Source organism: Drosophila kikkawai, chromosome 2L, assembly GCF_030179895.1.
Source record: "Drosophila kikkawai strain 14028-0561.14 chromosome 2L, DkikHiC1v2, whole genome shotgun sequence".
NCBI classification, from domain to species: Eukaryota; Metazoa; Arthropoda; class Insecta; order Diptera; family Drosophilidae; genus Drosophila; species Drosophila kikkawai.
The window spans coordinates 16,838,604-16,861,423 of NC_091728.1; the positions used below are offsets into that span (position 1 = coordinate 16,838,604).

Genomic DNA, 22,820 nt, shown 5'->3' on the forward strand with positions numbered 1-22,820 from the left:
TACTCGCCTCCTTTGCTTCCGTAATAAGCGCGGCGTCAACAATGCATAAGTATAAGGTGATCCTGTCCAGAACGACGAGGGCTTCATAAAACAGTGACTGTGTAGCGAGTCAAGACAGACCCTCATAAATAAGCTTTTATCTTTACAAAATATCCAGGATATTTAATTATTTTAGGAAGTGCCTTGGCTGGTGAATTTATATTTAATTATTCTTTAGCGGAAGTCAGGTTAAAAAAGGTATTAAATACATTAATCTATATTACTTTTAATTGAATTTCATTCAATAAATCAATCAACAAACTTTTAGCATAAATCCTTAAATAACTTAATATAAACTTTGCCTAGAAGATTTTTTTTTATGACTTACATGGACTCTATTGGTTTTTAATTTAATATTTAATTTTAAAATAATCCACTCAGTATTAATGTCTTATTGGCCGAGGCAAGTGAAGCAATTTTAATCCTTTTGACCGACCCCAAGTGACATTTAGCTTTTTGAGTGATCGTTAGCAGTGACTCCTGCATACCTTTATAAAGTGTCCTTCCAACCCTGAATACAACCAGTCTCCTAACCACTCCCACATACGCACACACGCACACACACTTGGACGCCTCTGTTAATGAGTTCCGCCTTGACGCTGATGAGGATGTAGGATGTAGAGATGATGGTATGATGGGCTGCAGGGATGCTCGGCTGCTGGGAAGGATGATGAGCTTGTTGCTCTGCGACAATAAACGTTTTGAATGTCAAGAGTACACAGGCAAACGCATGGGCCTAAGTCTGTGTGAGAGATGTATGCTTACACAGGAAAAAAATGGGGTATAAAGCTTGCTTAAATTTCTGCAATAAAAAATATATATATTCGGTACTATACAGAGCTTAAAAGAGCTAATTTATGCATTAATCTAAAGGCTAAAAGAGGTCTGAATACTTACCATTTAAAAATTTATAAAATATTCATGAATTTAAATACATTTTTAGCTCACTTATTTGTCTCTCTGCATCTCTTCGCGTGTGTGATTTAATGTATTTTCCGCGCTATCTCTCTTCCCTCTTTTTTTTTATATAATTAAATATGTTACTTAAATGATGACACCAGAGAGATGCTCCATCAAATTGCTTCGTTTTTTCTCCCCTTTTCTGCCTTGTCTAAGCCAAAACACAATTGCGGTTTTTATGGGGGTGTTAGACACACAGACATATACCCAAGCACACCCACACACACTCGCCCATGTGGTGCTACGAGCGGGCAATAAAAAACGCTTAAAAAGCAAAATTACTGCATTTGATAAAAACGACACCCCAAGGATTAGCCAGGAATCCGGGGAAGAGTTTTGTGTGCTGAAAAGCGGTGAAGGCTCCCCAAAATTCACTCATGCAAAAAGGTTGACCTTCATTGGGTCTTGGCCTTTTATTTATGTGTGTGTGTGTGTGTGTGTCTGTGTATCTGAAATTTTCCAGCTCCCTTAGTCAGCCGTCTGCTCCTCCTCTCAGCTTCCCTTTTCAACTTGGCCAACTCCAATTAGCCTTAAAATGGATTTGTGTTACGCACAAACTACAATACATTTACCTTCGAGATTTGTTGAGCGAGAAGCTCTCAAGTTCTGCCGGTTTGCTCTTGCCTTTCCCAGGACTCTCGAATGATTTTCCATTATCCCTTGCCCAATTTCCCCGGCTGACTTCCCTGTTGATTTTACGCTACTTTTGTCGCATTTTTGGCGGACAGAAAAAGAGAAAACATTTCATTTTAATATCCTGCAAGGGAAGTTGGAAAACCCGAAACAACTTTTGTTGATAATCGCTGGGGAGGGGGTGGGGCGGTATTCACTGGGGGGGGGAGTATATCTGAGGGAAAATTTATGTGAAAATATTTATGAGACTTACACACACACACATTTACCCGCTTGCTATTCATGTGTTTGCCCTGTGCGTTAATGTATGTGTAATGAGTTGGCCAAGTGTTGAAATCTGCATTTACGGCAGCCTTTGTATCGCATTTGGGATTTAATTTCCTCCGTTCCGTAGCCGACATTCCATCTTTTTTAATATCCTATAAACGAAAAAGGATGAAAAGCCCTTAACAGGCTTTAAAAATATAATTTATTTGTATTAATAAAGATTAATTTAATTTGTATTACTATTATATTTACAAAAACAAGTAAAGAGAAACCCAAAAAGAAAATCTTATCTTCCTTTAAATACAATAAATATTATCGGCTTCAGACAAACTCAAACCCTAATTACTGTCATAAATTATTCAACAACAACATTGACTGTGATGCAATTCCAAACTCCATATACATAATTGTCACAAAATTGTGGCCAAAATGTAATTATATTGGTTTTGCAACCTGGATTTTGCAACCCTAATTGTCTCATGATTTTGCATTCATTATTCAAATAACCAACAAGATATATACATTGGCAACCACAACTAACAGGAAATCCCTTTTGTTCTCCTTATAGTTAACTAGGACATCGTCCAACCAGGACCTAGTAGCTGCCACAGCGTCATGGACCTGCCGTCCATGGTACAGCGCTCGGGGGATACGCTCATCGTGCGCAGTGTGGTCAGCGGTAATCAGCTGTACACCGAACAGGGACAGAATCATCACAATTCGGCCGCCAGCAGCATGAGCAACATAGCCAACCTTATCGCCAGCAACAGCGGCAATGGCAGTGGCAACAACAATGCCGGAAGCAACACACCAGCCTCCCAGGTGAGCTCATCGCTCCTAGAGCGTCATGTGGAGCGTTTCCGGCTTCAGCAGTTGCTGCAACAGCAGCAACAGGCCGCCGCAGCAGCTGTTGTAAACAGCGTGCAGCAGCAACAGCAACAGCAACAACAACAGCAGGCGGTCATCAGCCTGGACGCCAAGGAGGAGGGCTTGCCGCAGTGCAAGATCAAGCGGAACTACAGCTGCAATCACTGCGCCTACTTCACCCAGAACCCGCGCTACCATCTGACGCATCTGCGCGACGTGCACGGCGAGAAGATTGTGATCAACAAATGCAAGCTCTGCCTGTATGCCTCTCGCCACTTCCAGAAGCTGGTGCGGCACATGAAGATGGTGCATGGCTGCACGGATGGCATACCCAGCGGCCATGGCCAGGCACGGGGCAAGCGCGGCATGAGCCGAGAGGCGCGCAAGCGACGCCTCGAGGAGAGCGTGGGCGTGATGGGCGGCCAGTCGCTGTCGGTAACGGTGCCCGATGTGCCCACGTTGGAGCAGGTGAAGCGGGAGCTGTTGCTGCAGGAGGAGAAGCTGCAGCGAGACATACAGGCCTTTAAGCAGCGTCAGCAGGAGGAGCAGCAGCGTGAACAGCAGCAGCGGGAGCTGGAGATGGTGGCCACCAGTGCGTATGAGCGACAGATGCAAGTACTGCGCGACTACGAACGCCAGTCGCCCGCCGAACCGCCCACGCCCTCGCCCACCAGCGGCTCTGCCACGCCCCCGTCCAATGGGGAAGAGCCACAGAATCGGCTGCTCAAATGCAGCGCCTGCGAGTTCACCACCCTCTACCGCACCCAGTTGCGGGCCCACGAGCTGGCCGAGCACGGCAAGACCAAGTTCTTCCGCTGTGACAAGTGCAGCTATGTGACCCACATCAAGGCGCGGTTCAGCAAGCACGTCAAGTACCACTCGATGCCCATGATCAAGTGCGTCACCTGCGACTTCCGCACGCCCTACAAGTGGAATCTGGACCGGCACATGAAGAACCATGGCGGTGCCGGTGCCTTCAAGTGTGCCGCCTGCGATTTTACCGCCGACATCAAGCAGTCGCTGACGGTGCATGAGATGAACCACCATGTGCCGCCGGTGGGTAATGCCGGCTCCATTTGGCCCCGGCGCCAGAACAAGGTTGGAGCCAGTGAAATGTGCGACGACTTCCTAAGCGATTCCGCCGAACTGGAGGATCAGTACAATAACAACAATGTGGATGACGATCTGGACGCCGTAGAGGATGTGGACGAGGCGATGAGCGGCGGGGAGGAGCAGGCACTGCATCATCACCAGCACTATGGAAAGCGAAGCAAGTACGACGACGAGGAGGAGCCCACTGATCTGTCACAGAAGGGCGGCTGCTCCTCGGACACCTCCAGCGTGGGCACCACCACGCCGCGGGCCCAGCGAGCCATGCCCAATCTCATACCGATCAGCAAGGGACCCAAGGAGTAAGTACTCACTTGAGGAGTTTTAAGCATGTTTTATTAAATGTTTTTCCTTACCTTAGCATTTTGAACCTGTCCAAGGAGACCAATGCCTCGCGCAGCTCCCTCACCGAAATCGCCTCCATGTTCTTTAATGAGAAGCAAATCTCGGAGATGCTGGACAAGTCGGATGTCCCTCAATTGTCCCCAGCGACGACGGTGGCCTCGCACAACTCTTCGCGCAGCCAGTTAACCAGGAAGTCCAGCTTCATGGACAAGCTGAAGACGGGGGCACATCAGGAGAACCTGGTTTGCCAATGCGGCCACGTGGCCAAATGCCTCTCGGAGTCGATCATCCATGGCAAGTCCTGCCATGCCTCCGCCGTGATCATTGACGACGACGATGCCGGACTCCACGAAGACGATGCCGACGATCGGCTGGAAATCGATGAGGATGACGATGACCATCAGTCCCACTCTGCCCTGAATCTCAGCGTGACGGGTTCAACGCGTTGCCAGCACTGTCGACACCGTTGCAAGTCCTCCACGGACCTGCTGCATCACCTGACGCAGTGTGTCGAAGCCATTCGTTGTGCCAACGAAATGTACGACTCGAATTCCGGCGAGAGCGGTGGCGAGCGCCGTCCAGACTCGAAGAGCCTGCAGCAACAGGCTGCCGTCCAGCAGCAGCGAGTTTGCATCTGGAATAAGGCAGCCAAGGAGATAGCTGCCGCCGCTTGCGCTGCTGCGGTCCAGCAGGAAAACAGCAGCAAGAGTCTGGTCAAATCCCCGGCTGGAAGTCAGGGAACCAGCAACGAGGAGAACAGCTACTATGGAGTGGAAACGGCGCCCGGCTACGGTGAGGTAAGTCCGGACTCCACTAAGCACTGAAACCACACGAAGATCCTTTGATTTGAGATGTTTTTTTTTTAATTCTTGCGTTTTTTAACCTCAAAACAAGTAAACTCTAAAAAGGATAGGGATTTAGGGACCTCCCAGACTTAGTTTTCTTATTTTAAACCCCCATCCTCGACCCCAGCACAAGCATATGCCACGTCAAAATGAAATTTGACTCTTTCACGCACTGCAGGTAACCAAAAAGATGACGCCCGAGGAGGAGGCCGCCAACTCGTCCCTGAAGAAGGTCTACAAGTGTCCGCACTGCAGCTTTTGGGCCTCCACAGCCTCCCGCTTCCATGTCCACATCGTGGGCCATCTCAATAAGAAGCCCTTTGAGTGCTCCCTTTGCTCGTACCGCTCCAACTGGCGCTGGGACATCACCAAGCACATCCGCTTGAAGACCATCCGTGATCCCTCGCACAAGACCGCCAAGGTGCTGATGAACGATGAGACGGGACGTCGCAACTACACCAAGTACAACAAGTACATAACCCTAATGAAGGTCACCGAGGAGGATGGCGACCCGAAGCTGATGAAATCCGGCGAGATGACACCCAATCAGGTGGCCTCGCTGGCCTTCCTCAAGGACTATGCCAAGGTGGGCAATGTGACGGGCCAGGACATCACATTGGAGCCTGTGCTGCCAAGCAAGCCGAGTGCCTTGGACGATGCCCATCTGGCGGATAATCTCATACGCATCCCATTGCTGGCCACCATGATGAATGCAGCGATGGCCCAGCAGCAGCACCAGCAGCAACAGCAGAAGGAGCACCAGTCCACCATGATCACGCCCTCGGTGACCATATCGCCGGTGAAGCGGCAGAACCAGGGATCGGGGCTGCAGGGCAAGCCCAGCGACGATCTCATCACCGAGGTGCACCAGGAGGGCAACGAGAAGAGGACCGTCTACCGGTGCCGGAAATGCAACTTTGGGTGAGTATTGGGATCGGGTATTTAATAGAAAAATATTAAATGTAATTATTTTGTGCAGCCATCAAAACCGGGATGCTGTGCTGGCGCATGTGAAGATCCACTATCAAGACGCCAGCTATCCCAAGTCCAGTTCCGCCGCCAGCAGCACCTCGCCGCTGCAGGTGTCCGTGGGCGGTAATCCGCAGTTCTACATGAACAAGGTCTTCGCCGCCATGTGCCTGTCGCAGTCACAGGGCTCCCCGGGTTCGGGCTCGCCAGGATCCAGTCCGGCCATACCGGCTGGACTGCTGCAGCGGGCCATCCAGGAGGCCCAAAACCTCACACCGACGCCCAACGATAGCGCTCTGAGCGGGCTCGCTCTGGCGTTGGCGGGCGGGAAGCCACAAGCCAATACGACGAAAGCCAGTGCCGCCTCCATTTTAGAGCATGGTGAGCAGAAAGCGAGTCAAAACGAGGCAAGTGCCGACAGTCTGACGTCGCCGAACACCACCACCACCAATACGAGTACCAAAGCCACCACTAGCACTACCAAAGACACCGCCAGATCGCTGCAGGATCTGCTCACCTCACCGCGCAGCGCCAGAAATGGAAATCATCATCCCTCTAACGCTAACAGTAGTAACTCGGTTGTGGGAAATGGACTCCTCCGGCAGGATGCCGTCTACGTCGCCTCATCCACCGCCACCACCACCAACAACAACACCAACAATACCACAACACCCAATGCATCAACGCCTCTGCCAGTAACTACCACTCCTACTCCTATTTCTACTGCCACACCATCAGCTCTTTCCAAGTCCCTGGCTCATCAACTGGGTGCGGGCTCATCCCCATCATCCTCCTCATCCCACAATCACAGCCAGCGACATGCCTGCACTCCACCACATCACCTGGCAGCGGGTCTAACTCATGCCCACTCCTCCATAGCCACTAACACAACAGCAACCAATAATCCCAGCCATAGCCAGAATCCCAACTCCTTTCCCCTGTCATCGTCGTCGCCGTTGTTGTCGTCGTCGTCGTCTTCGTCTGCGTCTGCGTCTGCCTCTTCGTCAGCATCCTCGGTGGCCTCCATCTCATCGGCTGCGGGCTCTGCATCCGCCTCTTCCTCTTCCACTACATCTTCACCGCCGCCGCCAGCGTCATCTTCCTACCTGGCAGCGATGGCCCAGCAACAGCAGCAACACCAACAGCAGCAGCAGCAGGCACAGGCGCTGACTCCAGTGGCCGTACAGATGCCGCATCCGCAGACGAGATTCCATAGCCATAGTCCAGGTAGTCCCGGCCTCCTGACCATGGCCGATGGCGATCGACGCGACCCGTCGCCGTATCGCTGCGGCCACTGCCACCAGGTGTCGAATTGGAAGCATGTCATCCAGGTATGGCCCAGTGCACTTTAATGGTTTTGTGTTTTGTCCCATTCAAAAACCGAAACAAGCCGCCGCCGATCCCCCAAAAGTTTCGTTTTTGATCGAAAAGACCCCTTTTTTCGAGAAGCCAGAAGAATTTTAGGCGAGAGGATCTTTACAAGATTGGGGATTTAAAAGGAGGTACATTTTGGGAGAAAATACTCATTCTTAATAGCTTTGATTTTATATGAAAATTAAAAACAAATAAGGTCTTATGTTTTAAAAACCTTTCATAAATTTATTTAAAATTCAAAAGCCTTTATGTGTTAAAAAAAATACCTCTAAAAGTAGCTTTAAATCTTATTACATAACACTACCTATGTAGAAACTCAGAAGTAAAAAGTTTTTAACTTAAAAAAAAAAATGCTGGTTATTTGAAGTAAAAAATTAAATCTTAAAAGACCGTCAAAATATCAGTCCTGGCTAGTTAAGCCCCAACGATGATAACCCCTGTGAGCTTTAGCAGTCGTCCCCGATCCGTCACCTTTCGTCATCAAAATCTCACCAAAATCCATCTGTGTCCGTAGTCCCTGCGCTGCGCTGGTAAATATGCAAAGTCAATTTTGTACCCCCCGATATTTTATTATTCCCGATTACCCGATTAATAATCGATACTTGTCGATTGTCTGTTTAAATACATATGTGTGGTGTCTGGTCTTGCTTTTGTTGTACCCTACATATATATGATAAACGATTAACTATAAGAAAATCATTGGTGAAAGTCTTGCTTGCTCTCTGTCTCTTTATTTACCTCGAACTAAATGTAATCCATAAATTCGATAAATCATGAAAAAAAAAAACAAACCCATGACACCATGAAACCTAAATATAATTAAAAACCAAGCTAACCTCTGAGGGATTCCCATTACGGTGCGAGGGTTTTCGATTGGGCTAAACTCATGGTTATTTTTGCCTTGAAAAAGGATACATAAACACTCACATATACACAACACACCCACACACTACACACACTTACACACCCACGAACATACATACATACATAAAGACAGAAGGACACTCGATTAATATAATTAACAAATTCAAGGTACTAATTGTTGATTTTTTCTCCCATCTGCAGCGGCACTGTCGCTTAAAGCATTCCGGGGATATTCGGATCGAGACCCTTGAGCGCGGAGCCAGTGTCTCAGCCAGTGCACCGCCCATCTACCGGCCTTTGGGAGCAGGTGCCAGCAATGAATCCCAGTCCCACATCCCGTCGAATCCCAGCACCATCAACACAAATCTGAAGTCCGGCAATACGAACCCGAACAGCGCTCAGCTTCTGATGACCACCAAGCAGCTGGAACAGCTCCTTCATTCGCCACTCTCCGCCAGCGCCGCGGCCGTAGTGAATGCTGCCAATACCCAGCAGGATCTCCAGGCAGCGGCCGCCTACTGGGCAGCTGCCTGCAAGGCGGCAGTGGCCAACGGCGGAAACGCTGAGGAATTGTTGCAACTGCAACAGAACGACCAGATCGAGATCACGCGGCTGCCCTCGGCCGCAGAGCATGGCCACAACCACAACAACAACAATACCAAGAGCAAGCAGCAAAAATGCCCGGTGTGTCCCTACATCTCGGAGAGCAAGTCCCAGATGAACTACCATGTGTCCCTGCACAAGCCCACGCAGTATGAGTGCCGTCTCTGCACCTTTGTGTGCGCCAAGAAGCAGCACCTGAGCAGCCACATGAGGAGTGTCCACCAGCAGCAGATGGGTACAGCCGGAGGAGCATCCTCAGGAGGAGCTGCCGCCAATTCTCCCTCGCTGGGTCTGGACTTTAGCGTGGCCCTCCAGTTGGCAGCCGCCGCCAAGCAGGTGCAGCAACTGCCCGCCTCCACGCCGCTGTCCATCGATCTGTCTCAGCTGCAACTGGACGCAGCTGCCTCGGACGCCGAGCTAAATCCGCAGCAACTGCCGCCGGAGTACCAGTACAAGCTGATCAGCTACTGCCCTCGGTGTCCCGCCCGCTTCGCTCAGAAGCACAACGACGAACGCAACGCCAAGCAGGAGCTGGAGCAGCACTTGCTGGCCCACAGCGACCAGGACATGGATCTGGACCAGAGCTATGTGTGTGCCTACTGTGAGTATCGCACCGCAGAGGAAACCATGTTGCAGCTGCACAGAGCTGTGCACATGTCCCACTATCAGGAGAAGTGCCAGCAGCTGTACAAAAACTGCAAGGAGGATGTTGAGTATCCGGCACCCAAGTTGCTGCAGCTGACCGGTCCCGAGACCATCTGGGTGGTGGACAATGAGCTCAGCCTGCAGCTGCTCCAACAGACCACTGGTGAGGGAGTCACTTCCTCGACCGGGAGCTACGACAACCAGAACTCGCTGCTCAAGAAGCAGCTTGAATCGGGCGGAGGTCAGGTGGGTGCCATTCCCCGGGAAAACAACGATGATGATTCACCCCAGAAAGGCACAGAGGAAGCCCCCGAGGAGGATGAAGAGCGGCGTAGCACCTCAACGCCTTCGACCAGCGCCTCGGTGGCCACCAGTGACCTGGCGGCCGATGCCAGCAGTGATGCCGGCTCCATGGACATGCCCCAGTCCGCTTCGGCACCCGAGCGTTGTCTCCACTGCCCCTTCGAGACACAGCGGCACGAGGAGCTGCAGCAGCATCTCCAGAAACATGCCTGCGTCAATCCGCCGCCGCCAAATGGCCAGAAATGCGCCCACTGTGATTATAATGCCAAGGAGGAGTCCGAGCTGGAGGAGCACACAGCATTGCACTTCAATGCCAGTGAGAAACTGAAGTCCGTGGAGTTCTTCACCTGCTACGACAAGCTGGAGATCAGTGTGGAGCAGGAGCCGGAGGATTCCGTCGAGTCCAAGCCACAGGCAACGGAGCACAACAACAACCAGGACAATGTGATGAACGCCAATGTGCAGCAGGAGGAGCATACCAATTCAGAAGCAGAGCAGCCAGGAGCTGCAGGTGAGGAAGCCACCGAGGAGAAGCCGCCCACCAAGAAGCCCAGCACCAAGTTGATTCTCTACAAAAGCGATGGCAACTTGAGTGTGAAGCCTCCTCCTTCTTCCTCCCAGGAGGAGACCGCCGCCGCCTCGGAGTCGCTGAAAAGCGAGAACATCAGTGATCGCCTGCGCCGCAGGATCTTGCGGGGAAGTGCCAACCATTCGGAGGAGTTGCCGGCCCAGGAACGACCCCCAACACCGGACAAAATGATACTGGTCAATGCCAAGACGGGCAAAGTCATTTCCAGAAAGTAGGCCGTCTCCAAAAGGCCGAACCTTTTATTAACTTTAATCAAAAACTACACCTAGGCTTAACTTATTTTTTAACTTTAATTTAGTTTTGGTTTTGTTAATATTTTGTTGTTGTTTTCACTTTTTTTTTTTTTTGGTATGAGTTTGTGGAGTTTGGGATTCGTTTTTAGGGCACCTTTGAAAGGGTTTTCTATTGTCACTAACACACCCACACACACACACCTAGTTGGAACATGTTCCTGCACTTAAAATCTTCTTTAGGCCCTAAGTTAGTCCTTAGTTATTCATATAATTTATAGAGAAACAATTCGAATATTTTATAAATAATTTCTTTGCGTAATTAATTGCTAGAAAGGTGCAAAATGTAATTTAAATTAATTGTAACGTGTAAATTAACAGAATGAGAGAAAACTACATAGTATAGAATATTGGCTAATTAAGTAAAGTGTAACAAGAACCTAAAACCCAACATACGAGCAAGAGATCCAAAAGCGTTTCAAAGAAATACATTTGTAGATAAGAACCGAAAAAAAGAGAAATTCCAAATTAAATCTTGCTTTTTTTAATTTTTATTTTGAATGGGAACTGTGATTATTGATAATTGTAAATGAAGAAAACAAAAAAAAACTAAAAAATTAAAGAAGAATCGTGTATATCATGCAATGAATATGGTACTATATACATACTATATCTAAATCTATACATATATATATTTACACACAGCTGCTGCTAGAAGAAACACACAATTTAAAAGGCAATTCAAAACCGAGAGAATAGGGAAATGTTTGCAATATTTGCAATATTATGTTTTGTACAAGTGCAGCACACGGTTAAAATTAGTATATAATTTCTAGATTTTGTTCTTATTATTATTATTATCATTATTATTACTTTAATTGTTTTTCAACCTCCAGCAGCTTTTCTTTGTAGCACAGTGTAGGCATAAGCAACACTACAAAACAAACAAAATGTTATCATAAACTCTAAGCAACGGAAAAGAACACACATGTGGAATAGCGGGGCCATATATTTAAATAGTTTAAAGCAAACAAAAGAAAGAGAATATTTAAACAAGAAGCAAATCAAAAACCAGAAGTTAAACAAGCGTAAAGTGTATACAGAAAAACTTACTTGGGTATAAAAAAAAAAAAAAAAAAAAAACTGCAAACCGCCTTTGATATGCATATATACATCTTATATCGAAACGATATCTATACACACAATATATTATTATATATTAAAATAGTCCTTAACATTGAACTACATTTAAACTTAAAGCTTAGTGTAAATAACTTAGTTTTGTTTACTACGCACACACAGACACACAATACACTGACACAGACACCAACACACACACACGAAGATTTACGGCATTAAATTACAAAAGAGAAAAAAATGTACAAAAAACAATTGTTAATAAAGAAATCAAATAAAAAGGAATACACACAAGTTGCATTTACAATTCAATGCTTTTACTTATATTTAATATAACAATTACAAAACTTTATAAATGGCGTTAAAAGCCATTACAATATCGAAGGGGTTTTTGAAACTTCCTTTGTATTTTATAAAAAGCTTATTTGAATTTAACAGTCTTATTTAAATGTTTTGAACTCCCGGTTAAGATACATTTTTGAAATTTACATCAAGTTGGCAGTTCAAATAAAATCGTTATTGTAATCGTTATCGACAGTGAAAAAATTTAATATACTAGATCTTTGAATTCATTAGTTCATTTGGTGTCTATGCTATGTTAGCAACAATAAAAACTAAAGCTTTTAATGAAATTTGCTTATAATTTAAGTGCCTAATTGCCTTAAGTCAAAAAACAATTCATAATATTAATTAAATGTAGATTTCGGTATTTTTCACTAGGTGGTATATTTGAAAGATTTAGCAACGGTCACACTGAGTGGAAAGCAACAAAATTTTTATGAAAGATTACAATTAATTGAAATTGCGATGCATTTAACCGAAATTAGTCTGTAGCAGTAAATATAAACGAACGATAGCCAACGCGGAGAACCCGGAGCCACAGCCACATGGATACCAAGTCCAACGATGACTCGGCTGGCAGTGATTCGCTAGACAAATCTATGCAAATAAAGTGTGTGATGGTGGAGACAACGGGCTCCACCGTGGACGCAGTTGACGCTTCGCCCGAGCGCGAGGCGCTGAACAACTGCAGCAGGGATTCCGCTGCCGAAACGGGGTCACAGGTGGGCAAGGCAAAGGCAGCCAAGGGCGCAGCCGGAACGGGAGCTACAGCTGGCAAGCAGGAGGACCAAAAGACTGACGCTGGGCCGGGGGCGCGGGGAGAGGGCGACAGTCCGGAAAGTAGCCAGTCCCCCGGCGCTCGTCCGGCCAGCAACTCGTCGTCCACTGTCTGCACTGCCTTCGAGACGAAAGTCAAGCTTATCTCACAGAACCTCAAAGAGACCACGCTGGCAGAGACCTCAGCAGGCGCAGCCTCCGCCGCCCCCGCCTCCACACCAGCAGCAGTATCAGTATCCGCATCCACATCTGCCTCCAGCAGCAGCAGCCTACTGGAGCCGCAGGCTCTCAACAATTCCTCCACAGACGAGTCCACCTCGTCGTCGTCAGGCCGCGTGAAAAAGGTGCGCTTTCATCCGGACGTCAAGGAGAACGACGGCGGCAATTGGGTAAAGAAGAAGCGACGCGCCGCACAGACCAAACGGGCAGCCTCGTCGTCCGCCGGCGCCTCGTCTGATGCTATGGATCTCGACGGTGAGGCGGATGATGCCGAATGCGACGATGACCAGGAAGAGGAAGAGCCAGAGGAGGAGTTCGATCTAGCCAAGACAATCGCCGAGGCGGAGGACTACCTGAAGCAGCATCCGCTGACGTTCGTAAGGCGCATTGAGCAGAACGGCGAACGACCGCAGGACGGACTCCTCAGCATCGAGGACATGCCGGATCATAACACCGACTACGAAGAGGAGGTGGTGCCGGGGAACCGGGATGACGACTTTTACAGACACGTCAAGCCGGAGAATGGCATTGAGCGTGTTCTGGGCAAGGAGACAAAGGCGGGAAAGGCATGTTTACATTATTGATTTAAATATTTTAAGTTTTTCATTAAACAATCATCATCACTTGCAGGTGGAATTCCTTTTGCGCTACGAAAACCAGGGCGGACTTTTTTGGAAATCGGAGGAGTTCATCAAGCGCACGTGTCCCACCCTGCTGAAGGCCTACGAAAAGAATCGCGAGCGCCGTCAACAGCGTTTGGTTAGTAGCTAGTGCTATCCTTTAAGCATCCTTAACCATGGTTTTGTAATTCTTTTTGCCTTCACAGATGCATCACGTGGCCAAAAGGCAAAGTTTGCGACAGCGATACACGGATTTTTAGTAGCGGCTGCTTAGGTTCTAGGCTTTTGATTAGGTTCCATATAATTGTAAAGTTTTTGTAAAATGAAGTAAAATGATTTTCTTTTGTTGAACAAAAAGAACCCAGCTACGATTTTATTTCAAAGGCAGCGAGGTATTGTGCAGAACAATGGAATCGTTATTGAAAATCGACCGGATCGGAACTGGTTGTCCTTGGGATATGATCATAGGTATCAATGGGACTGGAAATATTTAATTTCTTTAAATAAATATTTCCATTCTTTTATATCATCATAATTTTTTGGCAATTTAAAATTTAAATTATTAATACATGAGCCAAAAATGCATTAAATTCAATGCATACGTCATTTGTAATATTTTCTATATCAGAACACGAATATCAATCATATCTTAAAACATTAATAGTAAAGAAAAACTCTCCAAGCGTCTTTTTAAATTAACGAAACGGCTACTTCGTCGAAGTCAAAACATTAAGCCATCATTGAATTTTAAAAAATCGAGGTTATTTTTAATTATTGCCATTTTTATGGCAGCTTTCAAGGTTCCCTATTTTAATTTTTCAACCCCATATTTTAAAATTCCCTTAAAATCAAGAAAAGACCTACATTAAAGTGCAAAACTGCAAAATGTAGATGCAGTGGATACGTTTTATAATGAAGTGAAAGCATAATGGAAATAGTAATCGTTTCTAAATATATCGATAGCAGCTGCATCGAAACGATGGCACTTTTGGTCGCTGGGACATTGACGATCTGGCAACTCTGGTAGTACCAGACTTTGAAATTTAGAGTGACCAAGGAAAAAATATCAAAAAACACCAAATAAAAATATCGCGATTTCGATAAATGGTATATTTCGATCTGTCCGGCGCGGTCACGCTGCTAACGGACGCGAAAACCAAAAAAAATAAAATTAAAATTAGTTTAGAGCTCAGTCCCAACGTATGCCACATAGCTGAACTTGGCACTTTGCTAGTTAATTGTCAGTCTCAACAGCCGCAGTCGGACGGAGGTGATATAGCCAGCAGGGACGCGATAACCCAGCTCGGATCGGAACAAAAGAGAAATTTTGCTTGGTCACCAGTGGCGTAGTCGCGCAGTCGACGTCTGTTTTGTTCGGGATTTGCACCACGGAACGGGAAGTCTGGGCAGAGCTTCTAGCGGCCAGGCTTGGCAGTAATATGCAATAGTTAAAGGCCGAAACATAAACAATTGGTTTCGCAGGTGAAAGTCAGCCAGGTAAGTGCACTGCCCCCGCCCTCGCCTCAATGTGTACCCTCTCCGCTAGCCACTCCACCTCCGCCCAGTCACTCACTCAGTCACCCTTATGTCCGATTATATATCTCGGTGGTTTTTGTGTACTCTTCTCTTTGGGGAGGGGTGGAGGAGGGAACTCTATTAGCCCGATCGGCTTGCATTATATAAGGTTTATACCCCCGAATTGCGCGTGTGTGTTATGATATTGTTTACTGCACTTGACTGGGCGCATCCCCACAGCATCCCCCAGCTGTCTTTTCTGGTTTTCTGCTGCTATAAATAGTTGCAGCAGTGCATTTTTTGTCTGCCGCTGTCAACCTCGGACGGTGTGGTGCGTCTGCCTGCCTTTTGCGGCAGGTCAGTTGTCCTGCCCTTGCGACATGCCCACATGTACATAGTGCGTAGTTCATGACAAAGCGATGGATTCCATCCATCCATTCTGGCTGTGATCTGGCGGCATTGTCTTGTCTTGAACTTGACGTTGACCGCTGGATTTTGTTGTTTATTTGTTGCCTGCGCGCGTGCCGCTCTTGGCACTCTCTCTCTCTCTTTTGTTTGGTTCATTAACCCACATCATCACCGCCTCTTGGCTGGTTCGCAGGAGGAAAACTACGCAACAAACAAACAATAACAGAGAGAGAGAAAAAGCCATTTCGTAGCAACTGCGTAGTGCTTCCCAACGGATCAACAGAGCCATGCCGGAAGAAGAGCCGCCACAAAAGCCCATGGAGGAGGAGGAGGAAGATGAGGACCAGGATCAGGATCAGGATCAGGTAGAGGATGAGCAGCCGCAGCTGGCACAGGGAGCGCAGCAGCAGGAGGAGCACCTGCAAGCACTGGACACACCCGCAGAGCAGCCAGCGGAGCCAGTTGCCGTGGCCACCGAATTAACAGCTGAAGAGGCAAGTATTTCATCATTTTTTATATTATAAAAAACTTCTAAAAACATTCCCTAATCTTGTAGATGCGAGCTCGCCGCCTCCGCACCTTGGCCGCCCGCAGTGGCCTGCAGAGCACACTCACCCCCCTAACGCCCAGTCCGGAGAAGACGCCACGCAAGCAGACCAATGTCTCGGGGGAGTCTCGCCTGGTCCGAGAGGCCACACCCAGCGACAAGGAGGTAGTCTCGCTGCCCACACCAAAGCCAGCTGCTCCCGTCACCGTTTGGCCAGAGCTGGGTGGCAAGCCGGACATGGATGTGGAGATGAAGTCAGTTGCCTCAACGCCAGTGCAAGACGTGGAAATGACGCCGGCTCTCAGCCTGCTGGCTGCCAACGAGACCACGAAACGGAGTGTGCTGCCAAGCAGCAAGATATCCCCGGTGAATCCCGAAGTAACCATGGAGTCGGTGGGCAGTCCGCCCAAGAGCGTCGACGAGCAGAACGAACAGCTGCTCTCCCGGCTGCTGAATGCCACCTGGAATGAGTTTGGCAGCGGTTCCATCATCTGCGCGCAAAGCGCTAGCTTCCTGGAGCAGCAGCCCAGCCGGAGATTCGACTTTGAGTGCATCGTGTCCAATGTGCTAATGGAGGCGGCCCTAAAGATTTACAACGATGAGCTGAACGAGGGAGAGGGCGACTCCGTTCTGACAGACGACAAAGAGTTCTCGTCTGCCAAAAAGATCAAATCCGATGATACAGAAGTCCAGGAAATCCTGGCCAACGCGGTGGCACAAACTGTGCCCAGCGAGGAGGCAGCAGCTGGCGGAGCATCGGGACCAATGGAGGCGACCAGCAGCAGCGAGCCGGGAATAGCCTGCGTAGCGCCCTCCGTGCTCAGCATAGTCACCACCACGAAGCACAATGTGCTGCTCTATCTCATCCGTTGCTATCAGAACTACCAGGCAGAGTGCGCCCGCAAGATGCCCTCCAACCAGTCGGTCCTGCAGCTCGCTTTTGAGCACGTGATGCGGATGACGGTACTGGTGCTGACCGACCGCATCCACCAGAATCTCAACTGGCACATGGACCAGTCGGCTCTGCTCGAGCTGATGTACATGGAGAAGGTGAGCGAGTCCTTTCTCATCGATCTGATTGTGCACACGCACCCCGATGGCGACACCTTCGACGCCATCTTTGGCCAGGTGTTGCGCGGCCTCTTTGCCGGCATGCAGCGGAACATCTGCACCTCCAAGATCAACGTGCAGCAGATCGAATGGCTCGCCAAGCTGGTCGTGATCAAGGTGGGCTCCGTCCGACCCATTGCCGACCTCGTCTCCCGGCAGCCCAACTTCCTGCCACCCATCTGCACCAAGATCTCGGGACGGGAGATCGTCAAGTGCAGCTTCCTGGGGCCCTTTCTCTCCGTCTCCCTGTTCGCCGAGGAGAACGTCAAGTTTGCCGAGTTCAGCACCAAGAACAAGCTGGAGGATGCGGCTAGCTCGCGACTGCGTTGGGAACTGCATTCGATGCGCACCCACATGCACGTGGTGTTCCACTCGCTGTGTGTGAATGCCAGCAGCCGTGCCAAGACGATGGAGTATATTGCCAAGATCCTGCGTCATAATGACCGGCGCGTTCAGTTCGCCAGCGACGAGAAGCTGCTGGCCCGCGACGGCTTTGTGATTAACCTGATGAGCGTGCTCCAGCAGCTGGCGGTGAAGATAAAGCTGGATCGTATTGATCCTCATTTTCACTACCACAAGAACTCGCTGGTCAACATAGAGCAGGACACAAAGATCCGTTACAATGAGGAGGAGTATCGCAACTTCCTGGCCCGTGACTTTAGCCAGCCGGTGGAGAATGCCAACTTCCAGACGCAGTGCTGGTTCCTCACCCTGCAGGCCCACCATCTGGGCTACTTGCCTGCCATCCAGCGCTACCGGCAGAAGGTGCGCGCTATCAAGGAGCTGCAGAAGCTCATCGACGAGCTGGACCGCACCAAGCCCCACTGGGTCAACTCCCGCTATGCCAACCGCAACAATCAGTTCAAGGAGCGCTGGGAGAAGCAGCTGCGTAAGCTCAACCGGTGGGTATTATACGCTAGTCCTAATCCTCTTTATTTAACCTCCACTGAAATCTTTCTCCAGCTCCAAGACCTGCAGCGAGATCACCCTTCTCGATCCCGCCTTGCTCCAGCGCTGCACGGAGTTCTATTCAACGGTGTGCGAATTCATGCTCTACCAGTTCGAGGGACGCCCCATTGAGGGACCCTTCATCTCAAAGATGCCCGTGCAACAGCTCAAGCCCTCGGATGCATTTTCTGCACTGCCCGAATGGTATATCGACGATATCGCCGAGTTCATTCTATTCACCATGCAGCACGCCAACGTAGACATACGCCAGGGCATCGACCACTCGATCATCACCTGGCTGCTGACCTGTGTCTGCGCCTCGCACCTCATCAAGAATCCCTATGTGACTGCCAAGCTGGTCGAGGTGATGTTTGTGTTTTCCCTGAAGCCGGCCAACTCGGTGAACACAGCGGTGAGTACGAAATGGTGTGAGTTGTTTTATTTACTAAAGTTTTTGTTGTTTAGATGTGGAACCACGAGCTGGCCCAAAACGCCCTGGTCAGCGCTTTAATGAGATTCTATGTCGATGTAGAGACAACGGGCCAAAGCACTGAGTTTTACGATAAGTTTACTATAAGGTAAGCAGGCCAACAGCCTAAGATGAACTTTAGCAGGTCGTTAAGGCCGTTAAGGTACCCCTAAGTGCTCTCTTTTAGTTATTATGCTTTTCTACTGAGAGATTCCGCATACGAATTATTGAAGCTTTATATGTGCTACATACACGTTTAATCCCTCCCTTTTTGTTTTCTCCTACAACAGATACCATATTAGCCATCTGTTCAAATCCATGTGGGAGAATCCCATCCATCGGCAGGCCGTTATCTGTGAGTCGCGTGTGGGCAATCAGTTTGTGAAGTTCGTCAACATGCTGATGAACGACACCACATTCTTGCTGGACGAGTGCCTGGAGAACCTGAAGCGCATCCACCAGACCCAGCAGTTGCTCTCGGACAAGGCGAACCTGAGCAAGATGAGCGCCGATCAGCAGCAGAGCCGGTTGACCCAGCTGGCCACAGATGAGCGCCAGTGTCGCTCCTACTTGACGCTGGCTCGCGAGACAGTCGATCTGTTTCACTATCTGACGGTGAGTGGCCACTAACCCATCATTAAATATATAATATATATATTTTATTGTTTACTTTAGAGCGACATCAAGGAGCCGTTCATGCGTGCCGAGCTGGTGGATCGCCTTAGCTCCATGCTGAACTTCAATTTGAAGCAACTGGCCGGGCCCAAGTGCAATGACCTGAAGGTCAAGAACCCGGCCAAGTACGGCTGGGAGCCGCGCAGCCTGCTGGCCCAGATCTTTGACATTTATCTGCACTTGGACTGTGATAGATTCGCTCAGGCCTTGGCCGCCGACGAGCGCTCCTTTAATGTGGAAATCTGCAATGAGGCAGCGGCGAGAATCAAGCGCCTGGCCATCCGCTCGGCGGTTGAGGTGGAACGATTCAAGGCTCTCACCCAGCGAGCCCACGAAATCTTCAGTAAGGATTTGGTTTTCTTATTTTATATCAGCCTTCTTCATTAAATTATATTTTTGCCTTGAAGTTACCAACCAACAGACTGAAGATGAATGCGCCGATGCGCCGGACGAGTTCAAGGATCCACTGATGGACACCCTCATGTCGGATCCCGTGGTGCTGCCCTCCGGCACGGTGATGGACCGGGCGATTATCACACGGCATCTGCTCAACAGCTGCACTGACCCCTTCAACCGCCAGCCCCTCACCGAGGACATGCTGGTGCCAAATATTGAGCTGAAGCAGCGCATCGACGCCTGGCGCCGGGAGCAGCGGGGCAAGCGGAACAACAGCTAAGCCTCGCCCCCTGCAGGTCCCCTTCCCCTCTACAGCTACGCCTACGACTAGTTTAATGTGCAGTTTTAGTGTCTACCTATATTCTACATCTATATATATATATAAATATTCTTTGTGCAGGATTTAGTTTGTATTTGTGGGTATTCTGCAAGTACCAGTAATCATCAATCGCAGCTCCCCAAAGTAGTCCAGGCCGATTGGATGTTTGGAAAATAGTTTGAAAAATTTGCAATGTTTTGTTTCCTTTTGTAAAAAAAAATCGTCATAATATCGCGATTAGTTTGTTCCCCCGAAAAAAGATGGGAGGGGTTTTCGGTGATTTAAAAAACAACAAATTGAATTTATTTGCAATTGAATTCACAAATAAAAATAATGAATAAAGCGGTTGCGATTTTGTTTATTATGGAGGTTACCGGGATAGGTGCTAGGTTCATTCAGCTGCCAAGAAAGAAAAACCGATAATTCCTATATTGTTTCGATGTTTGCTCGATAATGTTGGACTTCTCCTTTCGATTAAAGTACAGGTGTCCATTTTAGTTAACTTATCCTGTGTATTTTTATACCCTTGCAGGGTATTATAATTTCAGTCAGAAGTTTGCAACGCAGTGAAGGAGACGTTTCCGACCCTATAAAGTATATATATTCTTGATCAGCATGAACAGGGGAATCTTTCTAGATATGTCAGGAAGAAATCGATTTTTTTGCCATTTTTGCAAAATTTTATAAGGGGTTACATCATTAAAATTTTTGATTTTGATAAAAAATTGAATTTTCAAAATTTTCAAATGAAGTATGCAGGTTTATTAACTGTAGAAAATATTGCACAGAACAGTTTTCCGATTTAAAATTAATGCTCTTTTGGCCGAGTTATGATATTTTTAATTTAAAAAAAATCAAGAAGTTTTTTAATATAAACAAGAAAGGAAGCTAACTTCGGCACGCCGAAGTTTGTATACCCTTGCAGATTGGTTTTCATATTTATATCATAAATTATAATGCCGAAAACATACACTAAACAGAGTTTCATAACATTTTACCTATACTTATTATGTTTACAGTTTGAAAGTTACAGTTATACATTCCCAGTTTTACATTTTCTCTACATCTACGGATCGCTTCTATGGCAGCTATATGATATAGTCGTCCGATTTTCATAAAATTTATACCAAAATTCTGATAAAATACCAGAAGCTCATGTCTCAAATTAGATTAAAAATTTTTTTCTAATATCTTAACTTGTTTTTTAAATTTTTAAAATTTTTTTAGAATTTAAAAAATTTTTTTAAATATTTTAACTGCCAAATTTGAATTTGAATTTAACTGTCAAATTTGAATTTAACGACGATCAGTTTCAGTGTGCCCAGGTGCAGTTGTAAAATGACACCTAAATTTGGATTCAAAAGGTTTGAGTCTCCGCTTACTTCCGCCGGCTCCGAAATGGTTTGAAACTTGGACTTTTTATAACAGTTTATACCAGTTTTCAGTTGCTTGCTGCTGATTTCTGTTCGCCTGTTACCCCAATTTGGGAAACGGGCAATTTGCATGGAAATGTTCGGAAATTTGGATTGGCTGCTGTAGGGATGTTATTGTAAAAAGGTTGTTGTTGCCATAAGCTGTTGTTGTCGGCAACAAATAGGTATAAATGCATAAAATGAAATATAACAGTTTATGCCAATTATTATTTTTGCCCAAATGTTATTATAACAGTTTATACCAGTTTTCAGTTGCTTGCTGCTGGTTTCTGTTCGCCTGTTACCCCAGTTTGGAAAGCGGCCAAATCGAATGAAAAAATTTGCTCACTTGCATCAGTGATGCTCATCTCCATCAGTGATGCTCACTTCCATCAGTGATGCTCACTTCCATCAGTGATGATCACTTCCATCAGTGATGCTCACTTCCATCAGTGATGCTCACTTCCATCAGTGATGCTCACTTCCATCAGTGATGCTCACTTCCATCAGTGATGCTCACTTCCATCAGTGATGCTCACTTCCATCAGTGATGCGCACTTCCATCAGTGATGCTCACTTCCATCAGTAATGCTCACTTCCATCAGTGATGCTCACTTCCATCAGTGATGCTCACTTCCATCAGTGATGCTCATCTGCATCAGTGATGCTCATCTGCATCAGTGATGCTCATCTAGCTATATTGCAATATTGGGAGGCTATAAAATCGGGCTTAATGGCAGTGATGCTCATGTAGCTATTTTGCAATATTGGGAGGCAATATATCAGGCGTAATAGCAGTGATGCCCATCTAGCTATATTTCTTTATTGGGACAAAATAGATAGATGAGCATCACTGATGCAAAGTCAGATTCAGTGTGCCCAGGTGCATTTAAGCAACATTTTAGCCAAAAAATGTACAATATGGTCACAATTGGTTTGAGTCTTCGCTTACTCCAAGATCAATGGTTCGAAACTTGGACTTTTTATAACAGTTTATACCAGTTTTCAGTTGCTTGCTGCTGGTTTCTGTTCGCCTGTTACCCCAATTTGGGAAACGGGCAATTTGCATGGAAAATTTCAGAAATTTGTATGGACTGCTGCAGGGATGTTGTTGTAAAGGGGTTGTTGTTGCCATCAAGCTGTTGTTGTCGGCAACAAATAGGTATAAATGCATAAAATGAAATATAACAGTTTATACCAATTATTATATTTGCCCAAAAGTTTTTATAACAGTTTATACCAGTTTTCAGTTGCTTGCTGCTGGTTTCTGTTTGCCTGTTACC

At 47.3% G+C, this 22,820-nt stretch overlaps 3 protein-coding genes across 8 annotated transcripts in view; all 3 read left to right on the forward strand.

The window, feature by feature from the left end:
* LOC108077051 (uncharacterized) overlaps window positions 1–12,074 on the forward strand; it is a 41,326-nt gene extending 29,252 nt beyond the window's left edge. The window contains exons 3-7 of one of the 6 annotated variants that reach the window (XM_017170204.3): window positions 2,468–4,178; window positions 4,238–5,018; window positions 5,245–5,987; window positions 6,046–6,416; window positions 8,475–8,669. In XM_017170204.3, coding sequence (XP_017025693.1) covers window positions 2,515–4,178; window positions 4,238–5,018; window positions 5,245–5,987; window positions 6,046–6,416; window positions 8,475–8,524 — 3,609 coding nt within the window. In that variant the 5' untranslated portion in view covers window positions 2,468–2,514 and the 3' untranslated portion in view covers window positions 8,525–8,669. Of the gene's footprint in view, window positions 1–2,467; window positions 4,179–4,237; window positions 5,019–5,244; window positions 5,988–6,045; window positions 7,367–8,474 lie in introns of all 6 variants that reach the window. The other 5 variants (XM_017170199.3, XM_017170198.3, XM_017170201.3 and 2 more) reach the window with 5 other exon arrangements.
* A 248-nt stretch (window positions 12,075–12,322) lies between these two features.
* Window positions 12,323–14,098, forward strand: LOC108076888 (streptococcal hemagglutinin). Its single transcript, XM_017169919.3, has 3 exons — window positions 12,323–13,684; window positions 13,749–13,877; window positions 13,945–14,098. Exons 1-3 carry the CDS (start codon window positions 12,668–12,670, stop codon window positions 13,996–13,998), a joined length of 1,200 nt encoding a protein of 399 aa, XP_017025408.1. The 5' UTR covers window positions 12,323–12,667; the 3' UTR covers window positions 13,999–14,098.
* Window positions 14,099–14,856: 758 nt separating this feature from the next.
* Window positions 14,857–20,472, forward strand: Ube4B (Ubiquitination factor E4B). The gene is made up of 8 exons (XM_017170397.3): window positions 14,857–15,235; window positions 15,855–16,155; window positions 16,218–18,220; window positions 18,282–18,678; window positions 18,732–18,844; window positions 19,026–19,350; window positions 19,411–19,753; window positions 19,818–20,472. The coding sequence occupies exons 2-8, from the start codon at window positions 15,949–15,951 to the stop codon at window positions 20,084–20,086; spliced, it is 3,657 nt and encodes a 1,218-aa protein (XP_017025886.1). The 5' UTR covers window positions 14,857–15,235; window positions 15,855–15,948; the 3' UTR covers window positions 20,087–20,472.
* Window positions 20,473–22,820: the final 2,348 nt, after the last annotated feature.

What these genes read in the sequence shown, in the direction of transcription:
- LOC108076888 (XM_017169919.3), top strand. Translation starts at nt 12,668, where the DNA reads ATGGATACCAAGTCCAACGATGACTCGGCTGGCAGTGATTCGCTAGAC. An exon ending in AGGAGACAAAGGCGGGAAAG is followed by an intron (nt 13,685 to 13,748) that starts GCATGTTTACAT and finishes CATCACTTGCAG; the next exon opens with GTGGAATTCCTTTTGCGCTA. An exon ending in AGCGCCGTCAACAGCGTTTG is followed by an intron (nt 13,878 to 13,944) that starts GTTAGTAGCTAG and finishes TTGCCTTCACAG; the next exon opens with ATGCATCACGTGGCCAAAAG.
- Ube4B (XM_017170397.3), top strand. Translation starts at nt 15,949, where the DNA reads ATGCCGGAAGAAGAGCCGCCACAAAAGCCCATGGAGGAGGAGGAGGAA. An exon ending in ATCTGTTTCACTATCTGACG is followed by an intron (nt 19,351 to 19,410) that starts GTGAGTGGCCAC and finishes TGTTTACTTTAG; the next exon opens with AGCGACATCAAGGAGCCGTT. An exon ending in GCGAGCCCACGAAATCTTCA is followed by an intron (nt 19,754 to 19,817) that starts GTAAGGATTTGG and finishes TTTGCCTTGAAG; the next exon opens with TTACCAACCAACAGACTGAA.